The sequence below is a fragment of the Ornithorhynchus anatinus genome, chromosome 21, assembly GCF_004115215.2.
Source record: "Ornithorhynchus anatinus isolate Pmale09 chromosome 21, mOrnAna1.pri.v4, whole genome shotgun sequence".
NCBI lineage: Eukaryota > Metazoa > Chordata > Mammalia > Monotremata > Ornithorhynchidae > Ornithorhynchus > Ornithorhynchus anatinus.
Genome location: NC_041748.1, coordinates 7655336 through 7682630, shown reverse-complemented (window position 1 = coordinate 7682630; position 27295 = coordinate 7655336). Strand labels below are relative to the sequence as shown.

The 27295-nt window shown below is 44.0% G+C and overlaps 1 protein-coding gene across 7 annotated transcripts in view; it reads left to right on the top strand.

Annotated features, from left to right (window-relative positions):
* The window catches only part of GOLGA4 (golgin A4), a 95269-nt gene that overhangs the window by 30495 nt on the left and 37479 nt on the right, over window positions 1-27295 (top strand). For all 7 annotated transcript variants that reach the window (XM_029049477.2, XM_029049476.2, XM_029049478.2 and 4 more), the window contains 6 exons: window positions 77-160; window positions 4315-4462; window positions 17732-17910; window positions 19227-19358; window positions 21990-22145; window positions 22995-27217. In XM_029049477.2, coding sequence (XP_028905310.1) covers window positions 77-160; window positions 4315-4462; window positions 17732-17910; window positions 19227-19358; window positions 21990-22145; window positions 22995-27217 — 4922 coding nt within the window. The remainder of the gene's footprint in view (window positions 1-76; window positions 161-4314; window positions 4463-17731; window positions 17911-19226; window positions 19359-21989; window positions 22146-22994; window positions 27218-27295) is intronic.

The window sequence follows — 27295 nt, the reverse complement described above, 5'->3', positions numbered from 1 at the left end:
CACATATCTGGAGCACTCGGAGGAAGAGGGAAGCCATGTTAGAGATGGAAAAGAACTTTCTTTCGTTGTCTCCTAGGAACTCCAAATGGCTGAGAAGACAAGGCTGATTACTCAGCTGCGGGATGCCAAGAACCAGATTGAGCAACTTGAACAAGATAAGGTGAGCGTTTTCCTCAGAATAGCTCGAAAGCAACGCCTGCTCTGCCCATTTCCAAGCCAATTGCAGCTCCTTCCATTTGAAGGGTGTTTTTGTTTCACATTCCAGTTTAATACTTCCATTTACCACTGGTTTTGATTAGGTTACGCCAATGATAAAAATAGTAGTGGTATTTGTTAAGCACCTACCTTGTGCCAAGCACCTTGTGCTAAGCCCTGAGCTAGGTACAAGACAATCAGGTCAGATGCAGTCCCTGTACCTCAGTGGGCTCACTGTCTAAGAAGGAGGGAGAACAGGTGTTGAATCCCCATCTCACTTATGAGAAACTGAGCTATAGGGAAGTGAATGGACTTGCCCAAGGTCACCCATCAGGCCCTGGCAGAGCTGGGATTAGAACCCAGGTGCTTCTGACTCACACTTTTCCACTAGGCCACACTGCCTCGCAGATTGTCTGATTCTGAGTCTGTACCATATTGACACCATTATGACTCTTGTGGTTACGTGGAATGACTCCATTTTTCTCTGAAAAATCAAGTTACTGTTTAGCAAAATGAGTATTAGCTAATGGGCTGTATAACTGTATTATAATAGGAACAAATAAACAAGATTCTTGGTTATATGGCAGGAGGTGCAGCACAGCCTAATGGATAGAGCATGTGGCTGGGAGTCCTAAGGACCTGGGTTCTAATCCCAGCTCTGCTACTTGTCTGCTATGCTGTGCTTGCTTGGGCAAGTCATTTCACTTTTCAGGGCCTCAGTACCTCATCTGTAAAATTGGGATTAAGAATGTGAGCCGCAGGTGGGACACGGACTATGTCCAACCTGCTAAGTTTATATCTAACCTACCGCTTAGTACAGTGCCTGGTGCATAGTAAGCACTTAACATGTTTTAAAAAAAGGAGTTGATTAAGTAATCAATCTTAGTTTGAAGGAAAAACACTCACACTTATGGTTAGGTACCATTTTGAGTGTCCATCCATCTAAATCAAAAATATTTGATCATTCCAAGGTAGTATTCTTCTTGAAATTAAATATTCTTCTTAAAATTAAATGTGAGTATTTATAACTCTGTGTAGCTTCCTTTTGCTAGATGGCATATCTTGCCTTCACGAGAGCCTGAGATTTTCTTTCATCATCAGTGGTATTTATTGAGTGCAATGCAGAGTGCGGTACTAAACACTCGGGAGAGTACAGTACTACAGAGTTGGTTGACATATTCCATGTCCACAACGAGTTTACAGTCTAGAGGGGGAGATGGACATTATTATTAAAGAAATAATTTATGAGATATAATTCACAGATATTTATCAAAATGTCGTGGGGTTGACTGTGGGGCCAGGTATCAGATGACCCAAGGTCATAGATCCAAATTTAAGTTTGAGTACCTCGATCCACTGAACACTTGTGCTTCAGCTGAGTAGATGTGAAAGCAGTGGGGTTTCGTGTGTGGAATTTAGCATGAATCTGTCAAGGTAATTAATATCACATTGATAAAACTATCTGGTGCACCCAAAAAAGACTAGGGAAGCTGTGTGGCTTAGTGGATAAATCATGGTCCTGGGAATCAGAGGACCTGGGTTCTAATCCTGGCTCCACCATTGGTTTGCTGTTGACCTTGGGCAAGTCACCTTCACTTCTCTGTGCCTGTTACCTCATCTGTAAAATGGGGATTAAGACTGTGAGCCCTTTGTGGAACATGGACTATGTCCAACCTGATTAGCTTGTATCTACCTCAGCGCTTAGTACAGTGGTTGGCACATAGAAAGCACTTTACAAATACAAAAATAAACTAACAAAAAAAACCCATCCAAAGCATTGTAGGCTAAGCCAATGCCATTTCACAGGAGGCAGCCCAGCCACTCCCAAAGCGATTGGGTTTGAAAGCAAGAATGAGGACACCAGAAGCCATCACTTTTCTGATTTTGTGGAGACAGCCTCTTGGTGCCAGAAATTTTAGAGAAAGCACAGTCTAAGGACTAGCGCAAAAGAAACCAGAAGAATGAGAAGATAAGGTTTAGCTGATTTGCACGTTTATCATCGTTAGTGCAAGAAATGAAATGTATTTTGAATCTGGGCAGAAAAAGGTGATGGATTTGCACGTTTATCATCATTAGTGCAAGAAATGAAATGTATTTTGAATCTGGGCAGAAAAAGGTGATGGATGAAGTTCCCTTAATTTTCAATATTACGAGAATAAGACATAGATGTGTGCCCAAATGATGACATTACCAACTTCTCACCACAAACGACTTACTTTCCTCTAGACTGTCAACTCATTGTGGTCTGGGAATGTGTCTACCAATTCTGTTATATCATACTCTCCCAAGCGCTGCATACAGTAAGCCTTCAATAAATACGATTGATTCGATGATTGAATTACCCCGTTCACTGAGCCTATTCAACTGATGGCACAAAACTACTTGTACTCTTAATATTTATTAGATATTTGCTGCAGATATTTAAGTAGATGAAGGGGCCTAAAGGTTTAACTAGAATGATTGTGGTCAAAGTTTTCCAATTGAAAGTTTCCAATTTCCTCCTGAAATTACCCAGCCTTTTGAAAGTGGAACTTCTTGAGATCTCATCTATCAGTCCGTCAATCAATAGCATTTCTTGAGCACCAGACTAAGAGCTTGGGAGAGTATACTAGAACAGAGGTGGTAGACGCATTCCCTGTCCACAACGAGTTTACAGTCTAGTGGGCGAGGCAGACGTTAATAGAAGTTATGGATGTAGACATAAGTGCTGTGGGATTGAACTGCCCTCATTCTGCTAGTGTTCCCTAAAGACATGCATTTTGGCCTTCCTTCTGTGTTCATATCTATCAAAGGTACTTACTGGGCATTTAATATATGCCGAGCACTATATTAAGCGCTTGGGAGAGAACAGTACAATAGTTTACACTCTAGAGGGGGGAGGCAGACGTTAAATTACAAAGGTGGATTTAAGTGCTCTGGGGCTGAGGTGTACAGTGAGGCTGTGGGACTGAACCTCCCTCATTCTGCTAGTGTTCCTTAAAGGCTTGCATTTTGGTCTTCTTGGCATATTCACATCCAAGATATTTATTATTTACTGAGTGCTGTGCACTGTATGAAGCACTTGGAAGAGTTCAGTCCAACAGAGTTGGTAGACACATTCCCTGCCCACAATGAGCTTACAGTCTAGAGGGCAAGACAGACATCAATATACACAGCTAATTTATCGGATGTAGTGTATATGTATGTGCGTGTGTGTGTATATATATATATAAAATTTATAGATATGTAACAGAGGAAACTGTTTAGTCACATGTGTCCCTGTGTACAGTCATTACTCATTTTATCAAATTTCTTTAGGAGTTTTAATTCCAAAATCTGCATATGGCTAAACAGGGCTATAAGTGCACTGTCTTCCTCCTAACCTCAGTCTGGATTTTAATCAGTGACTTTTTTAAATGGTATTTGTCAAGCACTTACTTTTAATGGTATTTGTCAAGCACTGCACTAAGCCCTGGGGTGGATACAAGATCATCATGTGTGATACAGACCCTGTCCCACACAGAGCTAACAGTGAATGGGGAAGGGGTAGGTCTCTTCCTCCCCAGCCTGCAATCCTGGGCTGTGGCCAGAAATCCCAGAGACAATGACTGTCCCCCACCTCAAAGCCTAACTGCAGGCACATCCCCTCCAAGAGGCCTTCCCTGACTAAGCCCTCCTGTGCTCTTCTCCCACTCCCTTCTGCGTCATCCTGACTTGCTCCCTTTATTCATCTCCTCTTCCCAGCCTCATGACACCTCTGTACATATCTGTAATTCATTTATTTATATTAATGTCTGTCTCCCCTGCTCTCGACTTTAAGCTCATTGTGGGCAGGGAGTGTGTCTGTTGCACTGTTCTATTGTACTCCCAAGGGTTTAGTACAGTGGTTTGCATGCAGTTAACGCTCAGTAAATACAATTGACTAAATGAAAATCCCTGGTGCACCCCTAAACGGGTGACCTCTGATCCTTTCTGGGACTGGAACCCCCCTAACCCACCAGAAAAGGCTGCCGGGCGGTGGGGGTGGGGTGGGCGGGGCATGGAAAGGGAAGGAGGGAGGAGCTTCTGCACACCAGGGGGCTGTTTCTCTCTCTCTTGCCTGGTTTCCCAGAATCACACGATCCCACCCATTCTCCGCAGGGCATGATAATAGCAGAGACGAAGCGTCAGATGCACGAGACGCTGGAATTGAAAGAAGAAGAAATCGTCCAGCTGCGGAGTCGCATCAAGCAGATTACCCTCCAGGGGGAGAAGTTGCAAGAACAGAAAGAGAAGTCAGAGAAAGCTGGTAAGGAATTCATGGGGCCATTAACTGTACAGTGGAACCCAAAAGCCCTTCGGTGCTTTGACAGTTATTTTAATTCAGTTTGAAAATGGTCACGCCCAGTCAGAAAACCCCCATCAAATATGGTTTTCTTTTCCACAGAGATCTCATTCGAAAGCTGTACCCTTAGGGGATAGTTCAGCCTTGAGTGACAGTCGCCCACCAGCTTTGGCAAATCAAAGGAGTAACCTAGAAATGGTCAGCTCAAGCTACTATGACTACTACTTGTAATAACGGTGTTATTTGCTAAGCACTTACTATTTGCCAAGTACTGTACCAAGCGCTGGGGTAGATACAAGGCCCTCAGGTTCTCCATGAGGCTCCCAGTCTAAGTAGGAAGAATAGTGATTGAATCGCTATTATAGAGGAGGGAACTGAGGCTCAGAGAAGTTGAGCAACTCCCCCAGGGTCTCCCAGCGGACAAGTGGCAGAGAAGGGATTAGAACCCAAGTCCTCTGCCTCCCGGGCTTGTGCTCTTTCCGCTAGGCCACACTGTTTCTCTGTCAGGCCCTCTCCAAGGCAGGGGAACATTTGTGATGGAGCAGCTCTTGTTCAGTTAGCTGGTGTGTCACTCCCGGAAACTCAGCCTGTGACTCTGTGGGCTACATGATTTACATGTTAGGGAAATGAATTATGCTTATTCTGAATCTTGTACTACAGGCCCTTTGAAGGTGGGGTGGAGGGAAAGGAGAAGGAGAAATTGTGGCAGGGTGGTGGAAAGGTCAGTCAGTCAATCATATTTATTGAGCACTTGCCATGTGCAGAGCACTATACTAAGTGAATGGGAGAGTTGGCAGGCATATTGGTTGACAAATTGGCCGCAGTGAACTTCTCAGTCTTCCCTCTGTCTCTCTCCTTTCCTCCTTTCTTCTCTTTTCAGTCAGTTTGTATTTATTGAGTGTTTACTCTGCAGACACAGTTCTAAGCACTTGGGATAGTACAGTATAAAAATGAACGGAGACACTCCCTACCCACAACAAGCTTACAGTCTAGAGGACTCCCCCTGTGGTTGAGCTCTCCCTGGTTATCCTGGGAGGGGCAGGATGAATGTGGGCTGGTTGGAGACTACATCTTGGCTCGCTAACCGACAGGCCTGTTGCTATATTTTGGTCAGAACTGCAGGCAATTTTGGACTTGGCTTGTGATGGATAGCCATGGTCAATAAAACCCCTGGGTACTGTCCAACTTAATATTATCCAGTTAGGGTATTTCAGCAGCCTCTCTCATTTGCCATTTTTTTAGGCAAAATTCAAAGAATCTTAAATTTAATTCATTTGAACCCAAGTCCCCTTTTTATCTCCTTTTCTTGACTGGGGTGCAAGTGAGCAAAATATAGAGACACAAAAGAAGTTGCATGGCCTAGTGGATAGAGTATGGGCCTGGGAGTCAGAAGGACCTGGGTTCTAAATGCCGTCTCAGCCACTTGTCTGCTGAGTGACCTTGGGCAAGTCACTTTATTTCTCTGGGCCTCAGTTCCCTTATCTGTAAAATGGGGATTAAGATTTGGAAGCCCCATGTGGGACATGGACCCACCTGATTAGTTTTTGTATCTATCTCAGGGCTTCATACAGTGATTGGCAAAGTAAGCACTTATCAAATATTTTAAAAAAAAAAAAAAGCAGAGCAAAAGTTACAGTTAACTCACAAATCCTTTAATCCTTTCCTGGGAAATTTCTTTAGGATAATCAACTCTCAATTGTTAAGCTCCATCAACCAATATATTATAGTAACATAATTTTTCTCTTCTATCATCCTCCAAGCTCAGATGTTTTTACATTTTTTTCTCAAGAGACCGTTTACCTAAAAATATTTCTTCCCACCTCCGTACTTAGTTGCCTGCCAAGTGATTCTTTTGTTTTTTAGAGCAAGAACATGGTTTTCCCAAGTGCTTAGTACAGTGCTCTGAACATAAGTGCTCAATAAATACCATTGATGGTTTAATTGCTAGTGCACCACAAGAGGCAATAGTAAAGATTGTAAACTCATTATGGGCAGGGAATGCGTCTGCTAAATCTGCTTTAGTATACTCTTCCAAGTGCTCAGAACAGTGATCTGCATATAGTAAGTGCTCAGTAAATGCAATTGATTGATTATAAAACTGTTAACTTAGAAAAGCAGTGTGGCCTAGCAGAGACAGGCCTGGTAGAAAGACCTGGGTTCTAATCCCAGCTCTGCCAGTTGCTTGCGGCGTGACCTTGGGCAAGTCACTTCAGTTCTGTGTGCCTCAGCTTCCTCAACTCTAAATGGGGATCCCTATTCTCCCTCCTACTTAGACTGTTAGCCCCATGTAGGACAGAGACTGTGTCCTACCTAATTAACTTGTACCTACCCCAGCACTTAGAACAGTGTTTGATATCTAGTAAGCACTTAACAAATGCCATTAAAAAAATTAATAAATAAGCAGACAGACTACTTTTTGGAAAGTCTTCATCCAGTAAAGATGTAAATGTTTTTATAGGTGCAATTTTTTTAAAAAAAACCTTCCTATATGTATTCACAATTGTTGAAGACTACTGTCTGAAAAGCTGACTGTTGAGGCAGTTTGTGTCACTAGCTCATTTACTCATCGCCCATATTGCATTTTAAACCCATAATGGGAAGTCAAGTCGCTCACTAATTGTGTTTCATTTTATCCTTGAGAGGAAGTTTGACTAGAACTTCCCACATACAATAACGTTTTATGTGATTGCATGCATATGCCAAATGATACCACACTGCCAATTAAACACCGGATGTAAGAAAAGGTCAATAGAAAAGAAATGTGATCGTGTAAATAGTTTGCTAGCAAACAATTTTATAAACTTTTATAAGCGTACATCTTTTGGCCATGGAGTGCTTTACTGTAGCGGTAAAGATTTATTTCTTTTCTTTCCGAGTATTTAAAATTCCACCACTAAGCCCGTCTGCACTCTTACTTTTTGATAACCCTTTCATTTTGAAAAAGCTTATTACTCTTAAGCTCTTGAAACCAAAGTGTTGCTGCCCAAGGTCCTAAAGGAATGATGAAGCCGTTAAGTCTTCCTGGCCTGTGGATGTCAGTTCACAAGTAACGACTTCCTTTGGCTCCCTTTCCAGAACCTCAAGATGGACTCATGTTGACGGCTGGCCTCTTGCTTTTCTTTGAAAATAGAGAGTACAAACTCCTCCTCCTTCAGGTTGGCCTGGTATTTGTGGTGTCAATTCAGGGTCTCTGAAGTCAGAACGGTCCCTGTTTTTAGAAGATGCATTTCTATCTGGCACCTCAAGAGAAGCAGCGTGGCCTAGTGGGTAGAGCACTGGTTTGGGAGTTAGAAGGACCTGGCTTCTAATCCTGGCTCTGACACTTGTCTGCTGTGTGATCTTGGGACAATCACTTCATTTCTCTGGGCCTCGGGAACCTCATCTATAAAATAATTATGGTATTTGTTAAGCGCTTACTACATGCCAGGCACAGTTCTAAGCACTGTAATAATAATGATGGTATTTGTGCCAAGCACTGTACTAAGCGCTAGGGTGGATAAAAGCAAATTGAGTTGGACACAGTCCCTGTCTCGTGAGGGGCTCACAGTCTCAATCCCCATTTTACAGATGAGGGAACTGAGGCCCAGAGAAGTGAAATGACTTGCCCAAGGTCACACAGCAGACAAGTGGCAGGGCCGGGATTAAAACCCATGACCTTCTGACTCCTAGGCCGGTGTTCTATCCAGTACACCCTGCTGGATGAAGATTGTGAGCCGCATATGGAACGGGGACCCTGTCCAACCCGACTAGCTTGTATCTTAATACAGTGCCTGTCACGGAGTAAGCACTTAACAAATACCCTAAATAACAAAACAGAACAGAAATCTGTCTTTTTCCATTCTCTAAAAGGCAGTAGCAAGGTGTAACCAGATTTTCAACGGGAATGGCTGGAGGGAGTCCAAAAAAACTCAAAACTCTAAGCCTCTGGGTGCTATGGGCCTGTGTCATCTCCCAGGATTTGAAGATGTGTATCGAGCTGACGGACACATTAGCTCTTCTCTAGTGGGGAATTGCAAGAATGAACATCGTTGTAACATGCTGATCCTTAAGAAAGAGGATTTTGTTGAGCCTGCTGTTCTGACTGAGGCTCCCAAGAGATCCAAAAATCATCCTCCTGAGCCGACGAAGAAGAGCACTCTCTCCCCTCCCCTTCCTTTAGCTTCTGTTCTCACCAGAGGCTTTCTGTCAACGCCCTCTGTCCTACTCCCATGGGAAAGGAAATTGGAACTGGGGTTGCACCATAGGTTCTAAATTAGCACCCACCTCGGCTTTGGGATGGCCCATGGCCTAGTGGATACAGCACGAGCCTGGGAGTCAGAAGGAACTGAGTTCTAATTCCAGCTCCACGACTGTTCTGCTCTGTGACCTTGGGCAAGTCATTTCACTTCCCTGGGCCTCAGTTACCTCATCTGGAAAATGGCAATTAAGACTGGGACAGGGACTGAGCCCAACTTGATCAGCTTATATCCACCCCAGTGCTTAGAACAGTGTTTGATACATAGTAAGTGCTTAGCAAATACCATTATTATTATTAGCTATCTTCCAGATTGAAGTTTATGGTGCTATCTCCTGGTCAACCCTGTTATCTGCACTCTTTATTCACCACCCTCTCAATCCTACAACACTTAGTTCTATATCTGGAATTACTTTCTTTCTATTCACCTCTGTCTCCCCTTCAACACTATGAGCTCGTTGTGGGCAGGGGAATGTGTTCATTCAATAGTATTTATTGAGCGCTTACTGTGTGCAGAGCACTGTATTAAGCGCTTGGAATGTACCTACCAACTCCGTATGTGGTACCCTCCTAAGTGTTCAGTGCTCTGTACAAAGTAAGCACTTAATAAATACCATTGACTCATTCATTTCTGTGCGATAGTTCATTCATTCATTCATTCATTGTCATATTTATTGAGTGCTTACTGTGTGCAGAGCACTGTACTGAGCACTTGGGAAAGTGCAATCCAACAATAAGAGGAGACATTCCTTGCCCACAATGAGCTTTCAGTCTAGAGACACCACATCTTTTACCTCCCCGTCACAGTGTCTGCCACAAAAATCACATTTCATTTTTTTTCCCCTGGTAATTAGTAAGAGGCAGTTTTAACATCTCCCCAGAGAAAGTAGCCTGGTGGAGGCAGAAGGGTTTCAAATAAAGCCTTTGAATTCTCTCTTTTATATTATTCTCTGGTGCTAAAAGTGTACGTGTAGCATCCGGTGAGCTGCGTTTTTGTCTTCGATAAATGTATAAAGTTCGTGGCTTTTTCATTCTCATGTTGTGGTTTGTCCTGTTGTCCCTCCCTCTTGAATGTTGGTGTGAACCCGCTGGAGCCTCAAAGTTCTGGAAGCTATGGTTCCATGTGTGCTTTGAGAATGTTGTCTCCTTAGAGTCAGAGTTTAAATTCCGTCGTGTGTCGAAAGGTACACGATTTTGTGCATCGTGTGAACATCGGCCGCTATCGGAGTTGTAATTTCTGTAGTCTGAAGTCTCACAAAACATCTTATTTTTATGCATCCATACATGCCGATAAGTGAATCACGGTGCCTTTTCCAAGCCTTGTATGAACAGGACTGGGGTAAGGGCGGTTTTTTCTTTTAGTGGGTGCTTGGATAAGGCTCTTCAAAGGAAATTTGGGCCTTCTCAGGCAATCTAAAATTCTTAGTATTTCTATGGTACTTGTGAAGCGCTTACTATCTGTCCAGCGCTGGGGTAGATACAAGTTAATCAGATTGGACACAGTCCTTGTCCCCCTCTAAGTAGGAAGGAGTAAGATTTGATCCCCATTTTACAGCTGAGGGGATCGAGGCAGAGAGAAATTAAGTGAGTTGCCCAAGTTCTCACACAGCAAGCAATTGGCAGAGCTGGGATTAAAACCCAGCTGAGATCTTACAGTTTTCAAAGGTGGGAATACCCACTCATAGAAAGTCATTCTTAAAGGCATGCTGATGGTTAAATCCTCCTAGCTTTTCAGCTAGTGCACATTACTGGGTTTTTTTTTAATGGTATTTTTTAAGTGCTTACTACGTGCCATACGCTGTGCTGATCGCTGGGGTAGGTACAAGCTAAGCAGATTGATCAACAGTCCTTTTCCCACATGGGGCTCATAGTCTTAATTCCCATTTTCCTGATAGGGGAACTGAGGTTTGGAGAAGTGAAGTGACTTGCCTTAGGTCACACAGACTTTTGGCGGAGACAGGACTAGAACCCAGGTCCTCTGACTCCCAGGCTCATTGATCTGTCCTCTAGGCCATGCTGCTTCCCCGTATGTTCTGTGTCTAGATTGCTTTCTCTTCGGTCCACTGGTGACAGGGATGGAATGTGGGACTGCCACTCTGCATTATAGACTCACTGTGGGCAGAGAACGTGTCTACCAACTCTGTTCTATTAGACTCTCCCAAGCGCTTAGAACAGTGTTCTGCACAGTAAGCACTCAATAAATACCATCGAGCAATTGACCTGCTTTTACTGGTGTTCAGTCTCTTTCCTCCTTCCGTTTTGCAAGAAGGTGAAATGGTTCCCATTTTGTTTGTGTTTGCAAACCGAACACCTAGCTAAGCTAGCTAAATGCCTGTGGACATTTGCCAACGTTTCTTTGCTTCTCATGTCACTGAGCTGAGACACTTTTTAACAGTGAGATTCAACTATGGGAGAAGCTTGGAATCAACTCTGAACCTTGCATTGGGACTTCTTTTCCTAATTGCTTAATCGTTCTCAGTTTGATATTTTTCAAGCCTAGCCTTGTTTTTGTCAGGTGCTTGGTCTGGGGACTAATTTTCTCAGTTGAATTTAATAGTGACTTTCAGAATTATGGCATTTATTAAGCTCTTACTCTGTACTAGGCACTGGCGTAATTACCAGATTTTCACATCAGACACATTCCCTGCCCCATATGAGACTCACAATATGTTTTACCCCAGTTTTGCAGATAAGGAAGTTAAAGGCCAGGGAAGTTAAGTGACTTGCCCAAGGCCACACAGCAGATCGGAGGCAGAACCGGGATTAGAACCCAGGTCTCCTGATTCGCGCTCTTTCACCAGACCACCCTGCCTCAAGTTTGCTTTTGTGGAATCATTTTACCAGTGCATTAAGTTATAAAGATTTTCTTAGGGGAAATCAAAACAGGTTTTTCCTTATCGAGTAGATCTTGCTTAAGTGTGTGTTTCCAACGAGGCAACTTTGTCTAAAAAGCTAGAGCTGCCTTATGGGAGCCAGGTTTTTGAGACAAAATAATCTTTCTGTCGGCTTTTCATTTCTGCACTTAGCGTGGCAATATCCACTTTCCACCACCGGGTGGTGGCATTGACTAAAGCAATAGAGGGGAAAAATTATTTTAAGTTTGACCTTTTTTTGCTTCACTACAACTAGCTACCGGAAACACAAGCCAAGTAGCGCAAAGCTCTCAATGATATGAACTTCAGAGTTTCATTTTGTAGTACTTTGTTTTGCTTTGGAATTATTTCCTTTAACCTGTGATTCACAGATCTATTTCTGTCTCTCAGCTAATATTCATGTTTGAACAGTCTCTATGGGCTCTCTTGTGGACAAAGACCAGATACGAACACTTTACCGTCTAGATTCAGTCTAGACGTTACTAATTGGACACTCAAAATCACAGCCTTTTGTTCTCAGACCAAAACCTTAACCAGTTTTGTTTTTTTTTCCTCTAATCTCCTTGATGAAAGGACCTAGAGGATTGGGATGGGGTGTTCAAAGGCAAAAGTAGAGTTTTCCTTTCTCCAGTGTAAAAAATCATTTTAGAATGCAAAAAGAACCCATTTTGGATAGGATTTAATGGTTCAAGCCTAAACCATTTTAACAGTCTATGGATAAAAGATTGCCTGGGATAGACAGAATTTCACTTTGAATGAACACCGTGCTTTCCCTTGAAGTTCTACCGCTCCCGTTAGCTGTCCCGCTGCGGTTGTGCCGTGATTGTGGTGTGGCAGCTGTGCTTCTGCATGTTTGTCGTCCTGTGGCCTTTTGAAGAGACGCACGTTTTCTCCTGTCTGCCCCCTTCCCTCCCCCACCCACCCCAACCTCCACCCTCACTCTAAATAGCTCTCATCAAATTTCAGGATGCTTAGCATCCAAGCCCCCTTTGCTGGGAGAATGAGAGAGACTGGTTTTCGAAAGCTCTCCGCAAAGAAGCCACTCCATCCATTTCACTGAGACCAAGAGATGGAGAAGTCAGATATAGAGAACGTCTCTTGTTATGGAATTCAATAGCCACACCTCCGAAAGGGAGCCTTTTTCAGTGTACAGCTGTTAGCAGTCGTCTGGTGAAAGCAGTCATCTCATTTGTGGTACCATGTAGCAGCCAGAAGTCATGTTAAAAGACATATTAAAAAAAAAACACCCAAAACCCAAGACTAGCCAAAGTTCATTCATTCATTGTCGTATTTATTGAATGCTTACCATGTACAAAGCACTTTCCTAAGCGTTTGGGAGTGTACAGTGAAACAACAAATAGGCACATTCCCTGCCCACAATGAGCTCTCAGTCTAGAGAAAGCGCCTTACGTTAGTTCATTTTTATGATACTCTGAAGTCAAGCTGGATTGTCAGTCCAAAATGAGATGTTTGTGGTTCAATTTAGTCTTTCTCTAAAATAGAGCGGGTTGTGTTTTGCTAGAAGCTTAAGTCCATAGCCAAAGTTGGCCCAGATATGTTGGCTTTTGTAAGGCAAATCACTAGCCTCCTTGTCGTTCCTCGACACTCTTGGGTACGTCATCATAATCATTATGTCAGGCACTGTTCTAAGTGCTGCGGTGGATTCAAGATCATCAGGTTGGGCGCAGTCCCTGTCCCACATGGAGCTCACAGTTCCAAGTAGGATGGAGTAGGATTTAATCCCCATTTTTCACAGATGAGGAAACTGAGGCCCTGAGAAGTGACATGACTTGCCCACGGCCACACAGCAGACAAGTGGTGGAGCTGGATTAGAACCCAGGTCTTTCTGACTCCCAGGCCCATGTTCTTTCTACTAGGCCATACCATTTTCCAGCATACATAGTGTTGCATTTGTGTCCGGTAAAGATTGCTCTTGAAGACCTCAAGGATTTGGAAAGGAATGAACTTTCTTTCAATTTATAGATTCCAGTTGGTTCAGAGGTGAAGCGAGGTCAGGTGAAGACAGATGGAAGAGAGGAGAAAGTCAGGCTGACATAAAACAAATTGAGGGCTCAGGTTTGAAGTTACTTTATTCTGAGAGGAACCGAGAAGCATTGTGGCCTAATGGAAAGAGCATAGGCAGGGGAGTTGGAAGGATCTGGGTTTTAATCCTGTTCCACCACTTGTCTGCTGTTTGACCTTGGGCTCACTTCAGTTCTCTTTGCCTCAGTTCCCTCATCTGTAAAATGAGTCCCTTGTGGGATAATAATAATAATAATAATGTTGGTATTTGTTAAATGCTTCCTATGTGCCAAGCACTGTTCTAAGCACTGGGGTAGATACAGGATAATCAGATAGTCCCACATGGGACTCACAAACTTAATCCCCATTTTACAGATGAGGTAACAAGCACAGAGGAGTTAAGTGATTTGCCCAGAGTCACACAGCTGTTAAATGGCAGAGCTGGGATTAGAACCCATGACCTCTGATTCCCAAGCCCATGCTCTTGCCACTATCTGCCCCATGCTTTCTACAGTGCTTGCATATAATAAATGCTGAACAGATAGCACTAAAAATACTGCTTAAATAAAAGGCAGAGCATATAGAGTAGGTAGGAAATGCAACTAAGCCAATCATGAGTGGAGAACATTGGATAGGACTCTTCAAGGTATGAGAAAATAGAGAACAAAGTATTTCCTTTTAAACCTCTTACTTCCAGGTGATGTTCAGAATGGAAGTGGCGAAAGTCCCCTTAATAATGAGAATCTTGGTTACTATTGCTTGAATTCATTAAGCATTTGGAGAGTGCAAAGAACTGAACTAAGTTACTGGATAGTTACAAGACAATCCAGTTTAGACCGCCTTACCCCCCAGCCCCATCCAAACCTCACGAGGTTTGCAATCTTAGCTAGAGCCTAAACATCTTCACCTTAACAAAAGCTTCTTCATTCCCTACGCTTAGTCACATCACTGAGAAAGTACCAAGATCTTTCACCTTTTCCCGCTGGTCTGTTAGAACCCATCTCCGAACCCAAATGGACGTAAATTAATATTTCAAGGAAACCATTCTAGCAGCAGCCAGAATTTCACCATTTCCGTGTCCTCTCCCTCTCCACCCTCACCTTCATTTTCTTTTTCCTTCCCAGAGCCATAGCCTTTTGCAGGAAGATAATATTGTCTCGTAAAAGTCATATTTGGACCCATCTCCATTACCTCGAGAGGTCTTTTAGGGAATGGAAGAAGGAGTTGCTGCTATTTGCTTTTGTGGAAAGCGCACGGACCTGGGAGTCAGAGGACCTGGGTCCCAGTCCCAGCTCCGCCACATACCTGCAGTGTGACCCTGGGCAGGGCACTTCCGTGCCTCAGTTACCTCATTGTAAAATGGGGATTCAACACTTGTTCCCCCTCCTACTTAGATTGTAAGTCTGAGTGAAACCGTCTGACTTGATCAACTGATGTCTTCCCCAGCACGTAGAACAGTGCTTGACCCATAGTAAATGTTTAACAGACACCACCGGTTTTCATTATTAATTATCATTTTCCTTCCCTTTGCCTCTGCTAAGGGAAGAGTGACTATTTTTAAATATTTTTGGACCTATGCTTTCATTGAGCTCTGCAGCTCCTGTTCCAAAGACATTATCTTGTAAGCCAGGTCTGCGGTGATTCGTAACCTTTCTTTGAGGAAGGGGAGCACTTTAGCATTGCTGGACCCAGAGAGACCAAAAACCCACATGTCAGATGGTGGATGGGCTCTTTGGTATTCATTCATTCATTCAATTATATTTATTGAGCACATACTGTTTGCAGAGCACCATACTAAGTGCTTGGAAGAGTACAGTACAACAATAAACAGACCAGTCCCTTCCCACAATGAGCTTAAGGTTTTGAGGGAATAGAGCGGGGGAAAAGGGGAGAGGAGCATTCTGTACTACTGTTCCTTTAGAGCACCTAAGTCCATCTTGAAATTACAGTTTCCTTTCCTAATCTTCCACAGCGAAAAGGGCTCCAGTCCTCAGAAGCAGTGGGCCTATGGATAGAGCCTGGGCCTGGGAGCTGGAGGGCCTGGGTTCTCATCCCGGTTCCTCTGCTTTTCTGCTCTGTGACCTTGGACAAGTCACTTCCCTTCTCTGGGCCTCAATTTCCTTAACTGCAAAATGGGGATTCAATACCTATTCTCTCTCCTACTTAACTGTGAGTCCAATTTGGGAAAAGATTTACAACTGGTCTGATTAACTCTTATCTACCCCAGCACTTAAAACAATGCTTGACTCATAAGTGCTTAACAAATGCCATAAAAAAAGAAGCCAAAGAGCTGAAGGTTTCTTTAGTGAACAGCCACGGAAGGGTTAGGAAGTGTTAAGAAGCAGCGTGGCTCAGTGGAAAGAGCATGGGCTTTGGAGTCAGAGGTCATGGGTTTGAATTCCGGCTCCACCACTTGTCAGCTGTGTGACTGTGGGCAAGTCACTTAACTTCTCTGTGCCTCAGTTACCTCATCTGTAAAATGGGGATTAAGACTGTGAGCCCCACGTGGGACAACCTGATTCCCCTGTGTCTACCGCAGTGCTTAGAACAGTGCTCTGCACATAGTAAGCGCTTAACAAATACCAACATTATTATTTCATTATTATTAAGTGTTGGGATGTGAGAACTATGGTGTTATTTCTGTCTGCAATTATATCAATGAGTCTTTGGTGTTTATTGAGTGCTTACTGTGTGCAAAGCACTGTACTAAGCACTTGGGAGAGTATAATACCACAGAATTGGTAGTATCTATTCTCACACCTCTTTGTACAGTCACCAGGGTGTTCCACCAATTACGTTTTGGGGACCTTCTGGTTCTGAGTAACTATCCATTTTGTCTGGATCCCTATCGTTTTGGGCAGAAAAAGTATCTACCAACTCTGTTATCAGTCAACCAGTCTATCAATCAGGGGTATTTATTGAGTGCTTACTGTGTGCAGAGCACTTTTCTAAATGCTGATTGTATTGTTCTCTCCCTGGGGCTTGGTAAGGTGCTCTACACAGAGGAAGCACTCAATAAAGTTCTTGGCACGTAGTAGGCACTTATCAAATACCATTATTATTATTAAATACCATTGAGGATGGTGATAAATATATACAGGAGCATCACTGTCTCAAGCACCATTCTTATGTAGGATCATGCACTAAACATTAGAAACTATTGGTGTTGGTTAAAAGTCCTGACAAGGGCCCTTTCTTGTCTTTTCCAGTGAGCTAATCGGATCATTCCTGCCAGTTCTTTTTATAGACTTCTCCTCCCTTCCCTCTTTCTGCCAAGGAATTTTTAATTTATTTATTCATACTTTTCAATAGTAAATGTGCAGCCTCCTCCGTGTCATTTCAGAGCACAGTTAAGAATTAATGCAATTGTAAAGAAATGCTTGGTAAACAAAAAGATGGAGACTGTAATTCTGGCCTATAAGGAGGGGCGCCTTTTGTTCCTATGGATACAGACTGGTTTGCTGTCCAGATTTGCATTAGAGAAATCAGTTTGAAATGTAGTAAAAAGTATCTTTGTTCAGTTTCCAGCTTTAGTTCTCAGTTGACCACGGTAGGGTCTGTGATCCAAACCCAGCCAGGACCCTTCGAAGACCAAGAGGTAACTCTGGGTTTGTCGTGAGACCAAAAGAAAACTCTATCATAGAGAAACAGTGTAGCCTAGTCGAAGGAGCATGGGCCTTGGAGTCAGAGGCCCTGGGTTTTGATTCCGACTCCAGCATGTCCCTGCTGGGCACCCGTGGGCAAGTCGCTTGACTTCTCTGTGCCGCAGTTTCCTTAACTGTAAAATGGGGATTCAATACCTATTTTCCCTCCTACTTAGACTGTGAGCCCCACTGGGACAGGGGCTGTCCCTGACCTAATTGACATGCACCCCTAACCCAGCGCTTAGAACAATGCTAGAAACGTAATAAACGCTTAACAAATACCATTTTAAAAAAAAACTCTGAACCTCAAACTCACACTGGAGTACCAGCATTCCTCCTTTTTCTTCGGCTGCTCTCCCTGTCTGCCGTGTGTGGGAAAAGCAAGGGGAACTTGTGTCAACGCTGGTCCTGGAAGTCCTTGAGAGCTCTGGATTTGATTTGATTTTTTTTTCCATCCTAGCTTTCGAGGAGCTTGAGAAAGCCTTAAGTACAGCCCAGAGAACCGAAGAAGCCCGGAAAAAGCTGAAGGCAGAGATGGACGAGCAGATCAAAGCCATAGAGAAAACGAGTGAAGAGGAACGGGTGAACCTTCACCAGGAGCTGAGCCGGGTGAAGCAGGAAGTCGTTGACATTATGAAGGTAGGCAAGGTGGGGTGGTCAGAGAAGCATCCTAAAGAAACATTTCCAGGTCTCAAAGCCCTGGGCGGTGATGGCTTCTGGGTTGGGACCGCACTTTGCGCCTCCTCGTCCGGTTTCACATGCACGGTGGGCAGGGGTTGGAAGGAAGCTTGCTTGAGGAAGTGTTTCTGAACTCAGTGGTGACTCACTGATTCCTCATTAGGATGTGGTTCCTGTGGTCAGCTTTCCCAGAGATCCCCCACTCTCATGAGAACAGTTTCCAGTTTCACCAGCGCATTAACATGATGGATCTCCTGGTAGTTCTTTTGGATTCCAGAGACATCCCAGTGCCTTCCTCTACAGTGGAAGTGCACTGGAGCTCAAGTCATTGAACTGTGGATTTGGATATACAATGGGCAGAGTGACTCTTCTCCCTCACAGTAAAATCCTCTTCTCAACTTCTGCCCAATTTCCTTCCCCTTGGGGCACTCTAATTCAGGTGCACTTCATGCCTCTCCATCTCCCACTTACTTCAGGGTTTTTTGTTTGTTTTTTTAAGTGTTATTTGTTAATCAATCAGTGGTATGTGTAGAGCATTTACTATATGCTAAGTGCTTGGGAGAGTAGCTACAACAGAATTAGCAGACAGGTTCCCAGCCCATAACAAGCTTACAGTCCAGAAGAGGGAGACAGCCATTAAGGTCCTGCACTAAGGGCTGGGATAGATCTAAGCTAATCACTCTTCTTGACCCACATGGGGTTTGCAGTCTTAATCCCCATTTTGCAGATGAAGTAACTGAGGCACTGAGAAGTGAAGTGACTTGTCCAAGGTCATACCGTTGACAAGTGGCCGAGCCGGGTTTAGTACCCAGGTCCTTCTGACTCCCAGGTCTGCGGTCCTACCTACTAGACCACGCTGCTCCTTTCCGATAGGGTTCTGCTTCATTCCTTTTCTTTCGCCCCCGCTGTGAACTGGATACCTTGTTTTCATGTTTGGGTAAACACGTGGGATAACCTGGAAAAGCAGGAATCGAAAAGAGATTTTTCAGACTGGGGTGAGCTATAGGAAAAAGACATTCCTTTCACTCTCTCCTTTGAAGAATCATCTTGTTACACAATCGCAATAAATTATTTAGTCCCCTTTCCATGAATAAGTATCACAGTGTCTGCTAAAATGCAGCCAATTGAAGAAGTAAGTACAGTTATCCGTCTCGCTTCTGGATGCTTCTTCTATCCGTCATTATTGATTGAGGTTAGACTTTGGGCAGCCTCTCTGCCCCATCCTACTTCAGTCTGTTTCTAGGAACCTTAATTGTACTCCTTTGATTGATTTACAGAAAACTTCAGAGGAACGACTCTCTCAGTTACAGAATCTGCACGAGCAAGAACTGATTAAGAAAGAGCAAGACCTGAATGAGAAATTCCGGGCTCGAGAAAAGGAACTTCAGGAACAAATGAAAGTTGCTCTTGTAAGCATTTCCCCCCCTCATCTTCCCTATCACTGAACCCCCATTTAAGAGCAGTATTCTTTTCTAAAATATTTCATACATGATGGAGAGTTACCTTTGCCCTCAGGAATGGCTTTATCAGAATAATGTCCACCTTGTTCAGTTTGTAAAATAATAATAATAATAGTACTTGTTCATTCATTCAATAGTATTTATTGAGCGCTTACTATGTGCAGAGCACCATACTAAGCACTTGGAATGTACAATTCAGCGACAGATCAAGACAATTCCTGCCTTATGACGGGCTCACAGTCTAATCGGGGGAGACAGGCAGCAGAGCAAAACAGAACAAAACAAAAACAAGACAACATTATCACGAGAAATAGAATCAAGGGGATATACACCTCATTAACAAAATAAATAGGGTAATAAATAATATATACAAATGAGCACAGTGCGGAGGGGAGGGGAAAGGAGAGGAGCAGAGGGTGGGGAAGGGAGGGAAGAGAATGTTAATGGTCAGTTAATCAGTGATATTTATTGAGCGCTTCCTGGGTGCAGAACACACTTTGATGAATACATGAGTTAGTAGAGGTGGGCCCTGCCCGCAAAACACTTACAGTCTAGAGATGAGTCCAGCAAGATTCTGATCCCAGGAAGTTTAAAGAAAATAGCAAAAGAGTTACTGCCCAAGTCACATTAACTTGGGAGAAATCGTCTCAGAACAAATGAGTTGGAATTCTGAAGTCTGTGTTTTCCCAGGGTTGAGTGTGCAGTCCTTCGATGCATGGGTTTCATAAAGTTAGTTGTGTCCAGCCTGTTCCAATCTGTTAAGAAATGCTTCCTTAAAATAATATAGTGAGTAGTTTTAGATAAAATTTATACCCTAAAGCAGTGGCTCATACTGCATGACCATTTTTTTGAAAGTTATTGGAAAGAAGCGGGGTTATTGACCACAAATTTACTAACAAATTTTTTTATGTGGAATTACGATGAAATCGTTGTTGACATCAGGAATCCTCTAACAAACAAAAAGTAGCCAAACAAAAACGGAAAGATCTTATTCTCTGGTTTACGTAAAGTTAGATTGTAAAGTGCTAAGGAACTATATTTTTCCAGTATTTATAAACTTGATCTTCTGGCAGCATTCCTTTCCCCTGTAAATTAAGCTTTTTAAAGTTCTTGCTGCATTATTTTGCTTGCTTTCTGCTAGTTGTATTTGGTACTACTGTGTTGCCTCAAATCGAGCTGGGATTCTTCCCTCTATCCTTCTGTCCCTCCACACACTTAATAGTTAGCCCTAGGCAGCAAAAGCCTGATGCAAAATCACCAATTAAAGAATTACAGTATATCTGTTGGTGTTAGCAGGAACACACAGATAATCTGAAATTCAGAGATTGTCAGCTCACTCAGAAAAATATATCTCTAAATTCCAGATAGGCTGGCTTGGGTTCTGAGCTAAATTTCAGCAAGCTCCTCTAGACTCTAAGCTCGCTATGGGCAGGCAGTGTATCTGTTGATTGTTTCATGTACTCTCCCAAGCACTTAGTACAGTGCTTTGCACACAGTAAGTGCTTAATAAATACGATTGAATGAACAAATGAAAGAACTCCAGTGCCTGCAAAAAGCAATATATGTTTACTCACCAGCCCAAAGTGGGACATTTTTGAATGAAGACTTTTTCTCAGTTTAGCATGTGAGAAAATCCATGCTGCTTTTTGCATTCCCCCAAGAAATTCAGTAAGGCTTGTGGGTGAAAATATGTCTCTTGCTGTACTGTACTCTCCGAAGCGCTTAGTACCATGCTCAGCACATAGTGCTCAATAAATAGTATTGAATGAATGAATGAAAACACCCTCTCCTGCAATCCACCTTTTGATTCTGAGAGGAAAGTGAGTGTGAGAGAATGAGGGCGACAGAGAATGGGTGTGAGAGAAAGGGAGTGTATATGAAAGAGTTTGTGTGTATGTATCTGGAGCTGATTGTCAATGAATATGTGTGAGAAAATGTGTGAATCTAGCTGAAGATGTGTATATGAGGGTCTGTCCATGAAGGTAGAGTGTGAAGAGGATTGTGGAACAATTATGGTAATGGTGAAAAGAAATAACCACGACTGTATAGGTTCCAGCGTGCGTTTTTTTTTTAAATGGTATTTATTTGTGCTTACTATGTGCCAGGCTCCACACTACGAGCTGAGGTAGATACAAGCTAATCAGGTTGGACACAGTCAGCGTCCCAAATGGGGCTCACAATTTCAATCCCAATTTTACAGATGAGGTAACTGAGGCACTGAGAAGTCAAGTGACTTGCCCAAGGCCTCACAGCAGACAGGCAGCAGAGCTGGGATTAGAGCTATGCTCTGTCCACTAGGCCATGCTGCTCCTCAGGAAGTTAGTGCAAATTATGAAGCAGTTAGTAAAAATGCTTGTCAGAGACAAATGGAATTTGTCATGTTTTATTAAATCCTAATTGTGCATAAGTAAACAAGTTAAATAGGCATGAAACAACATGCGTTTTGTTGGGCAGAAGTAGTTTTCCATTTTGGAGCATCAACTTGAGTGGTTGTCTCTTAGTTTTGGCCAGTTATATCATAACCAGTATAGTTTTAATAGTCAGATGATGATTTTGTTTTCTCATTGGTTATTTGCTTAGGAGAAGAGTCAAATAGAGCATTTAAAAACAGCTCAAGAAAAGGAACAGCAAGGATCCTTGGCCCTTGAAGAATTAGAGTTGCAGAAAAAAGCTATAATCTCAGAGAGTGAGAATAAACTTCAGAACCTTCAACAAGAAGCAGAGACATATAGAACTGTAAGTAGAAAAATCCCTGCATTCTCACCAACGACTACAGGCGCTATTTGGATCTTGATGATTTTGTGCCTGACCAGTCAGTGACTAAGGATGAAATATCCGTCTCCCGCTGTAGAAGCTAAGCTCCTCCGAGGGCGGGGAACATGTCTCCCAACGTTGTTTTGTACTCTCCCAAGTGCATAGAACAGCACTCTGCACACAGTAAGCACTCAATAAATACCACTGACTGATAGCTTGTCATGTTCACATATAGAGGACAGTCATTTTGGTGATGATTGCCATAATAAGAATAACAATAACTGTGGTATTTGTTAAGTACTTACTATGTGTTAAGCACTATTCTAGGCCCTGGGGAAGGTTCAAGATCATCAAGTCCCACATGGGGCTGACAGTCTAAATTGGAAGGAGGACAGTTATAGAATGCCCATTTTGCAGGTGGGGGAACTGAGGCACAGAGAAGTCAAGAGATTTACCGAAGGTCACACAACAGCAAGGGGTGGATCCAGGATTAGAACCCAGGTCCTCCAACTCCTAGACCCATGCCGTTTCCACCAGGCCTCGCTTCCCAAAAGGTTTCCTTGCCGATCCATTTTTGTCACACGGTGTTCCCATGAAAGAGGCTACCTTGGGTTGCTCAATTGCTCTGGTTTGTCTGTAAAATTTAGCAGTGTTCTTGATTCATCCTCCTAAACTCACATCCTTCTCCAAATTGCTGCTCAGGGGATCGATTCCCGCCTCCAGGAGAGCACCGAGGTGAATTGTAGCACCCAATGGGACTTTTGCAAGCCCTAGTTATTCCCCTTGGTGCATTTGAACCTCGATTAAAATAGCTTATTTTCTCTTTGACAGCGAATTCTCGAATTGGAAAGTTCCCTGGCAAAGTACTCTCAAAACAGTGAAAATCAATCTGCCGAATTAACGTCGCAGATCGAAGCTGCAAAGAGCCAGCATAATGAGGAAATCACAGCCCTGGCAGAAAACCATAAGGCAGAGCTAGAAAACCTCCGGGAGCAGCTGGCCCATCAGTGGACCGATAAGCTCCGAGTCCTGAAAGAACAGCACAAGGCCAGTGTGGAGAAACTGAGGGAGAAACATGAACGAGAACGTGACGCCCTTTTGAGGGAAAAAGAGACAGCCTTCCACGCACACATAGAGGAAATGAACAATAGAATGTTAGAAAAACTTGACGTGAAACAAACGGAGCTGGAAGCGTTATCTTCCGACTTAGCCGAAGCCCTAAAAGTTCGCCTCAGGCTAGAACAAGAGCTTTCTTCATTGCAGAGCGAGGCAGAGGCAGTTAAACAAGAGCAGCAGTTAAAGCTGCAGGAGGAAAAGGCCCGTCACCAGGAACAAGTGGACAGTGCGATGAAGGAACGAGAAATATCCTCCCAGAAAGTCGAGAAGGCCCTGAAGGATGAAATTAATCAACTGTGTCTTCAACTGAAGGAGAAGGATGACGATTTAGCTGAGCAGAGAGAACGAGGGCGAAAGCTAGAGGAATCCTCGAAGGAGGCCAAAGCCGAGGTTAAACGATTGTCTGCCGCGCTTGACGGTGTCCAGTCCCAACAAGATAATTCGAGCCAATGGTTGAAGGCTTATGAAGATCAGCTGGCCGAGCTCCGATCAAAGTTGTCGGCCATGGAAGCAGAAGAAAGTCAACTGAAAGCCCAGGCGGTGGAAACCAAATTCCAACAGAAGGAAGGCAGGGCCGAATTAGACTCGTACAAAATCCAGGTTCAGGAATTGACACGGCAACTTGAGACGCAGAGAGACGAGATGGATAAGAAAGTCGCTTCCCTAACAGAGCTGTACGAGGCTCGCTCGAAGGACATTAGCAAAGAACAAGAAGAGACAAGACGAAGGTTGGCTGAGAGGGAGAATGAAATCGTACAAATGAAAGCCCTCCAGGTCAAGGAGATAGAGTATCTCCAACAAAAACTATCAGCCAAGGAAGAGAGCATCAGCATGTTGCAAGGCGAATACGAGAGCAAACTCAAAAATCAAGAAACAAAGATGGAAAAACTCAAACAGAAAGCGAAGGAGATGCAAGAAACATTCAAGAAGAAACTGTCCGAACAGGAAGCCAAGCTTAAGAAGGAGCTTGAAAACACCCATCTGGAGCTCAGTCAAAAAGAAAAACAGTTTAATTCAAAAATGTTGGAAATGGCGCATGCGAGCTCAGCTGGGATTAATGAAGCTGTGTCAAAGCTGGAAAAGAACCAGAAGGAACAGCTCGAAAACCTTGCTGAAACTCATCAGCGGGAACTTACCGAGGTCAGATTAACCTGGGAAGAGAAACTCAGTCAGCAAGTCGAAGAGTTCCGGGAAGAGCGTGAGGTAGAACGTCGGGAAAAAGAGCAAGAAATAGTGGAGTTGAAGGACAGGCTTTCGGCTTTCTGTTCGGAAAAGGAGAGGACGGGAAAGGAACTGACGAGGCTGAAGGAAGAGGGAGCCAAACGGGATTCCTTTTTGAACGAGGTGCAAGAACAGCTAAAGGAGGCGTCCGCCCAAGTGAGAGTCCTCTCTCAAAGCGAAACGGGCCTGAGGGCCCAGCTCGAAGAACTAGAAAGCTCCCTGAGCCAGTCTCAGAGCGAAAAGACGCTCCTTCAAGACCGGCTTGCCGAACTTAGGGGTCTTGAAGATGACGCCAAGACCAGGGTTTCCGACCTGTCTGACGAATTGAAAAGTTCGGATGAGAAGCTGAAGGCTCTGGGAGCCGCCTGTGAGGAATATGAGAGGAAACTAGAGGGAAAAAATCTGGAATTCCAGAAGGCGACAGAGGAACTGGCCGCCCAGCTCAGTGCATGCTGTGGGAAAACGGAAGCCTTCTTTCATGCCGAAACCGAGAAGCTGCTCACTGAAAGCAACACCAAAATCAAAGCCGTCCTCTCCAGGCTCGCCGTTTGTCAGTCTCGGACGAGCAAGGTGAAAGAGGTCCTTTTGGCACGGGTGGGTCAGGTTCCCGAATTGGAAGCACAGCTCAGGAGGGTCACTGAAGAGCAGGCCGCGGCGAGCAACACCCTGTGCCAGTCCACCAAGCACTTGCAAGAGAAAGAGAGTCAGATCATCAACCTGAGGGCTGACATCGAACGTCTGGTGGCAGAAAACGAAGCCCTGCGGGAGGAAGGAGGTCACCAGCAGCGGACTGCCTCTGAGAAAGAGGCCTGCATCGTGCAGCTGAGGACAGACCTGTCCACCCATGTCGATGCTGTCTCTGCAGTGAGAGGGGAACTGGAAGAAAAGAAATCGGAGGTGGCCAGCCTCAACAGACTAGTGAGCGAACTCCAGCTTCAGAACCGCACTGACTTAACTGAGAAAGAGGCTGCCCTAGCTCTGCTCAGCGAGCAGCACCGAGAGGATCGGCTGGCGCTTTTGAGTCAAGTGGAGGATTTAGTTCTGAAGGTCGACACCCTGAACAGAGAAAAAGCTTCCGCTCTGGAACAAGTAGATAGCTGGTCCATGCAAGTCGCCGAATGGAAAGGGAAAGCACAGGCCACTTGTGCGCAGAGCGAGGGTACCGTGAAGGAATTAGAAAAGCAACTAGAATTAAAAACCAGGGAAATGGACGAAAAAGACAAACAGATAAGCCTGCTGAAGGAGGATCTCAGTAAACAAAGTAAGCAGTTGGAGAGCCTGAAGAGTGAAATGGAAGAACAAAACCAGAGAGAGACTCAGGGGAGGGACTTAGCCGCTCAGTTAGCCTCCCAAACAGCCAGAATTGCAGAATTAGAGGAGCAGGTCACCAAGAAAACAGCCGAAAATGAACACCTAATGGAAGATCTGAAGAGACACAATCACCCCCAGGTTATCGAACAGCAAGAAGGAGTTCACAAGCCCCAACACACTCAAGAAGGAAAGCGGGACAGGCTTAAAGGAGCCGAAGAAAAGATTTTAAGGCTTGAGAAGCAAGTGGATTCGATGGAAGCTGAGCTGGAAGCGAAGCAGAGGGACTTTGACTCTATGAAAGATTCAAGTGGGAAAAGCCAGGAAGAGGCACTAAAGGCCCTAGAGGAGAGGCTGAATGTTGAAAGTGCTGCAAAACTAGCAGACTTGAAGAAGAAGGCGGAGCAGAAAATCGCCGCTATCAAGAAGCAGTTGCGGTCTCAGATGGAGAAAAAAGAGCAGCAGTATAAGAAAGAGACGGAAAACCAGTTAGAAGAGATGAATCAAAAAATACGGGAAAGTGAGAAAGAAATTCAGACTCTCCAAGAAAAACTTAAGGCAAATGAAAGCTCCCCAGGATTTGAAAAAGTGACAGTGCCAAAGGAGACGAAGTGTGTGAAGGCCTCCAAAGGGCAGAAAGAAACAGATGCTCCCAATAGCGATGTACACATCTATGAAGAAAAACTACATTTGTTGCAAAGAGATTTAGAGGCCAAAGATAAGTTGTTGCAGAAATTAGAAAGAGAAAAGGAAGAGGAGGACATGTCTCAACGTGGGATGCACAATCAAAGGCAGGAGCTGTTCCCGGAAATAGAAAACCTGGAGAAGAAGCAACAAGTGGAATCGGATGGGCTCCGGAATGAACTGGAAGAATGGAGTAAGAAGTATGTGCTGTTTGCCACCCAGAATGCCAAAGAAGATGGAATGGGAAATTCCAGAGCTGGAGAGCAGCCGGTGGTGGACAGCCTGATGACGATCGTCCAGAAAGCTCTGCAAGAAAAGGAACGGAACCATAAATTCATGGAACAGAAGATCAAAGAGCTGAATGACCGCTTAGTCAGTGAGAAGGAAGCCCATCGGCTCGAGGTAGAGGAGTGGACTTGGAGATGTGAAAAATCTCAGGCCCTTCAGAAACCTTGTGATATAAAAATGAACCCCCCAGAAATTGTTCCTGAAAGCACCCAGGAAATCAGGAAGACGGAGGTGGAACTTCGGGGCATGCTTAGCAGTTTCGGGGAGCAGCAGAAGGAACTGCAGTCAAAGCTAGAGGATGCTGAGAGGGAGAAGCAGAAGCTGCAGAAAGAGAAAAACCAATTGCAGAAGGACTTGCGGGCTCTGAGGAAGGTGCATCAGCAAGAACTGGAGATGATAAAAAAGGAATCTGAAAAAGAAATGGAAGAGACAATCAAGTAAGTCCGCTGGAAGTTAAAGCCTGGAGCTCTTACTAATAATAAGGGTTAATAGTCTTTTGCCCTATCCTTATTGGA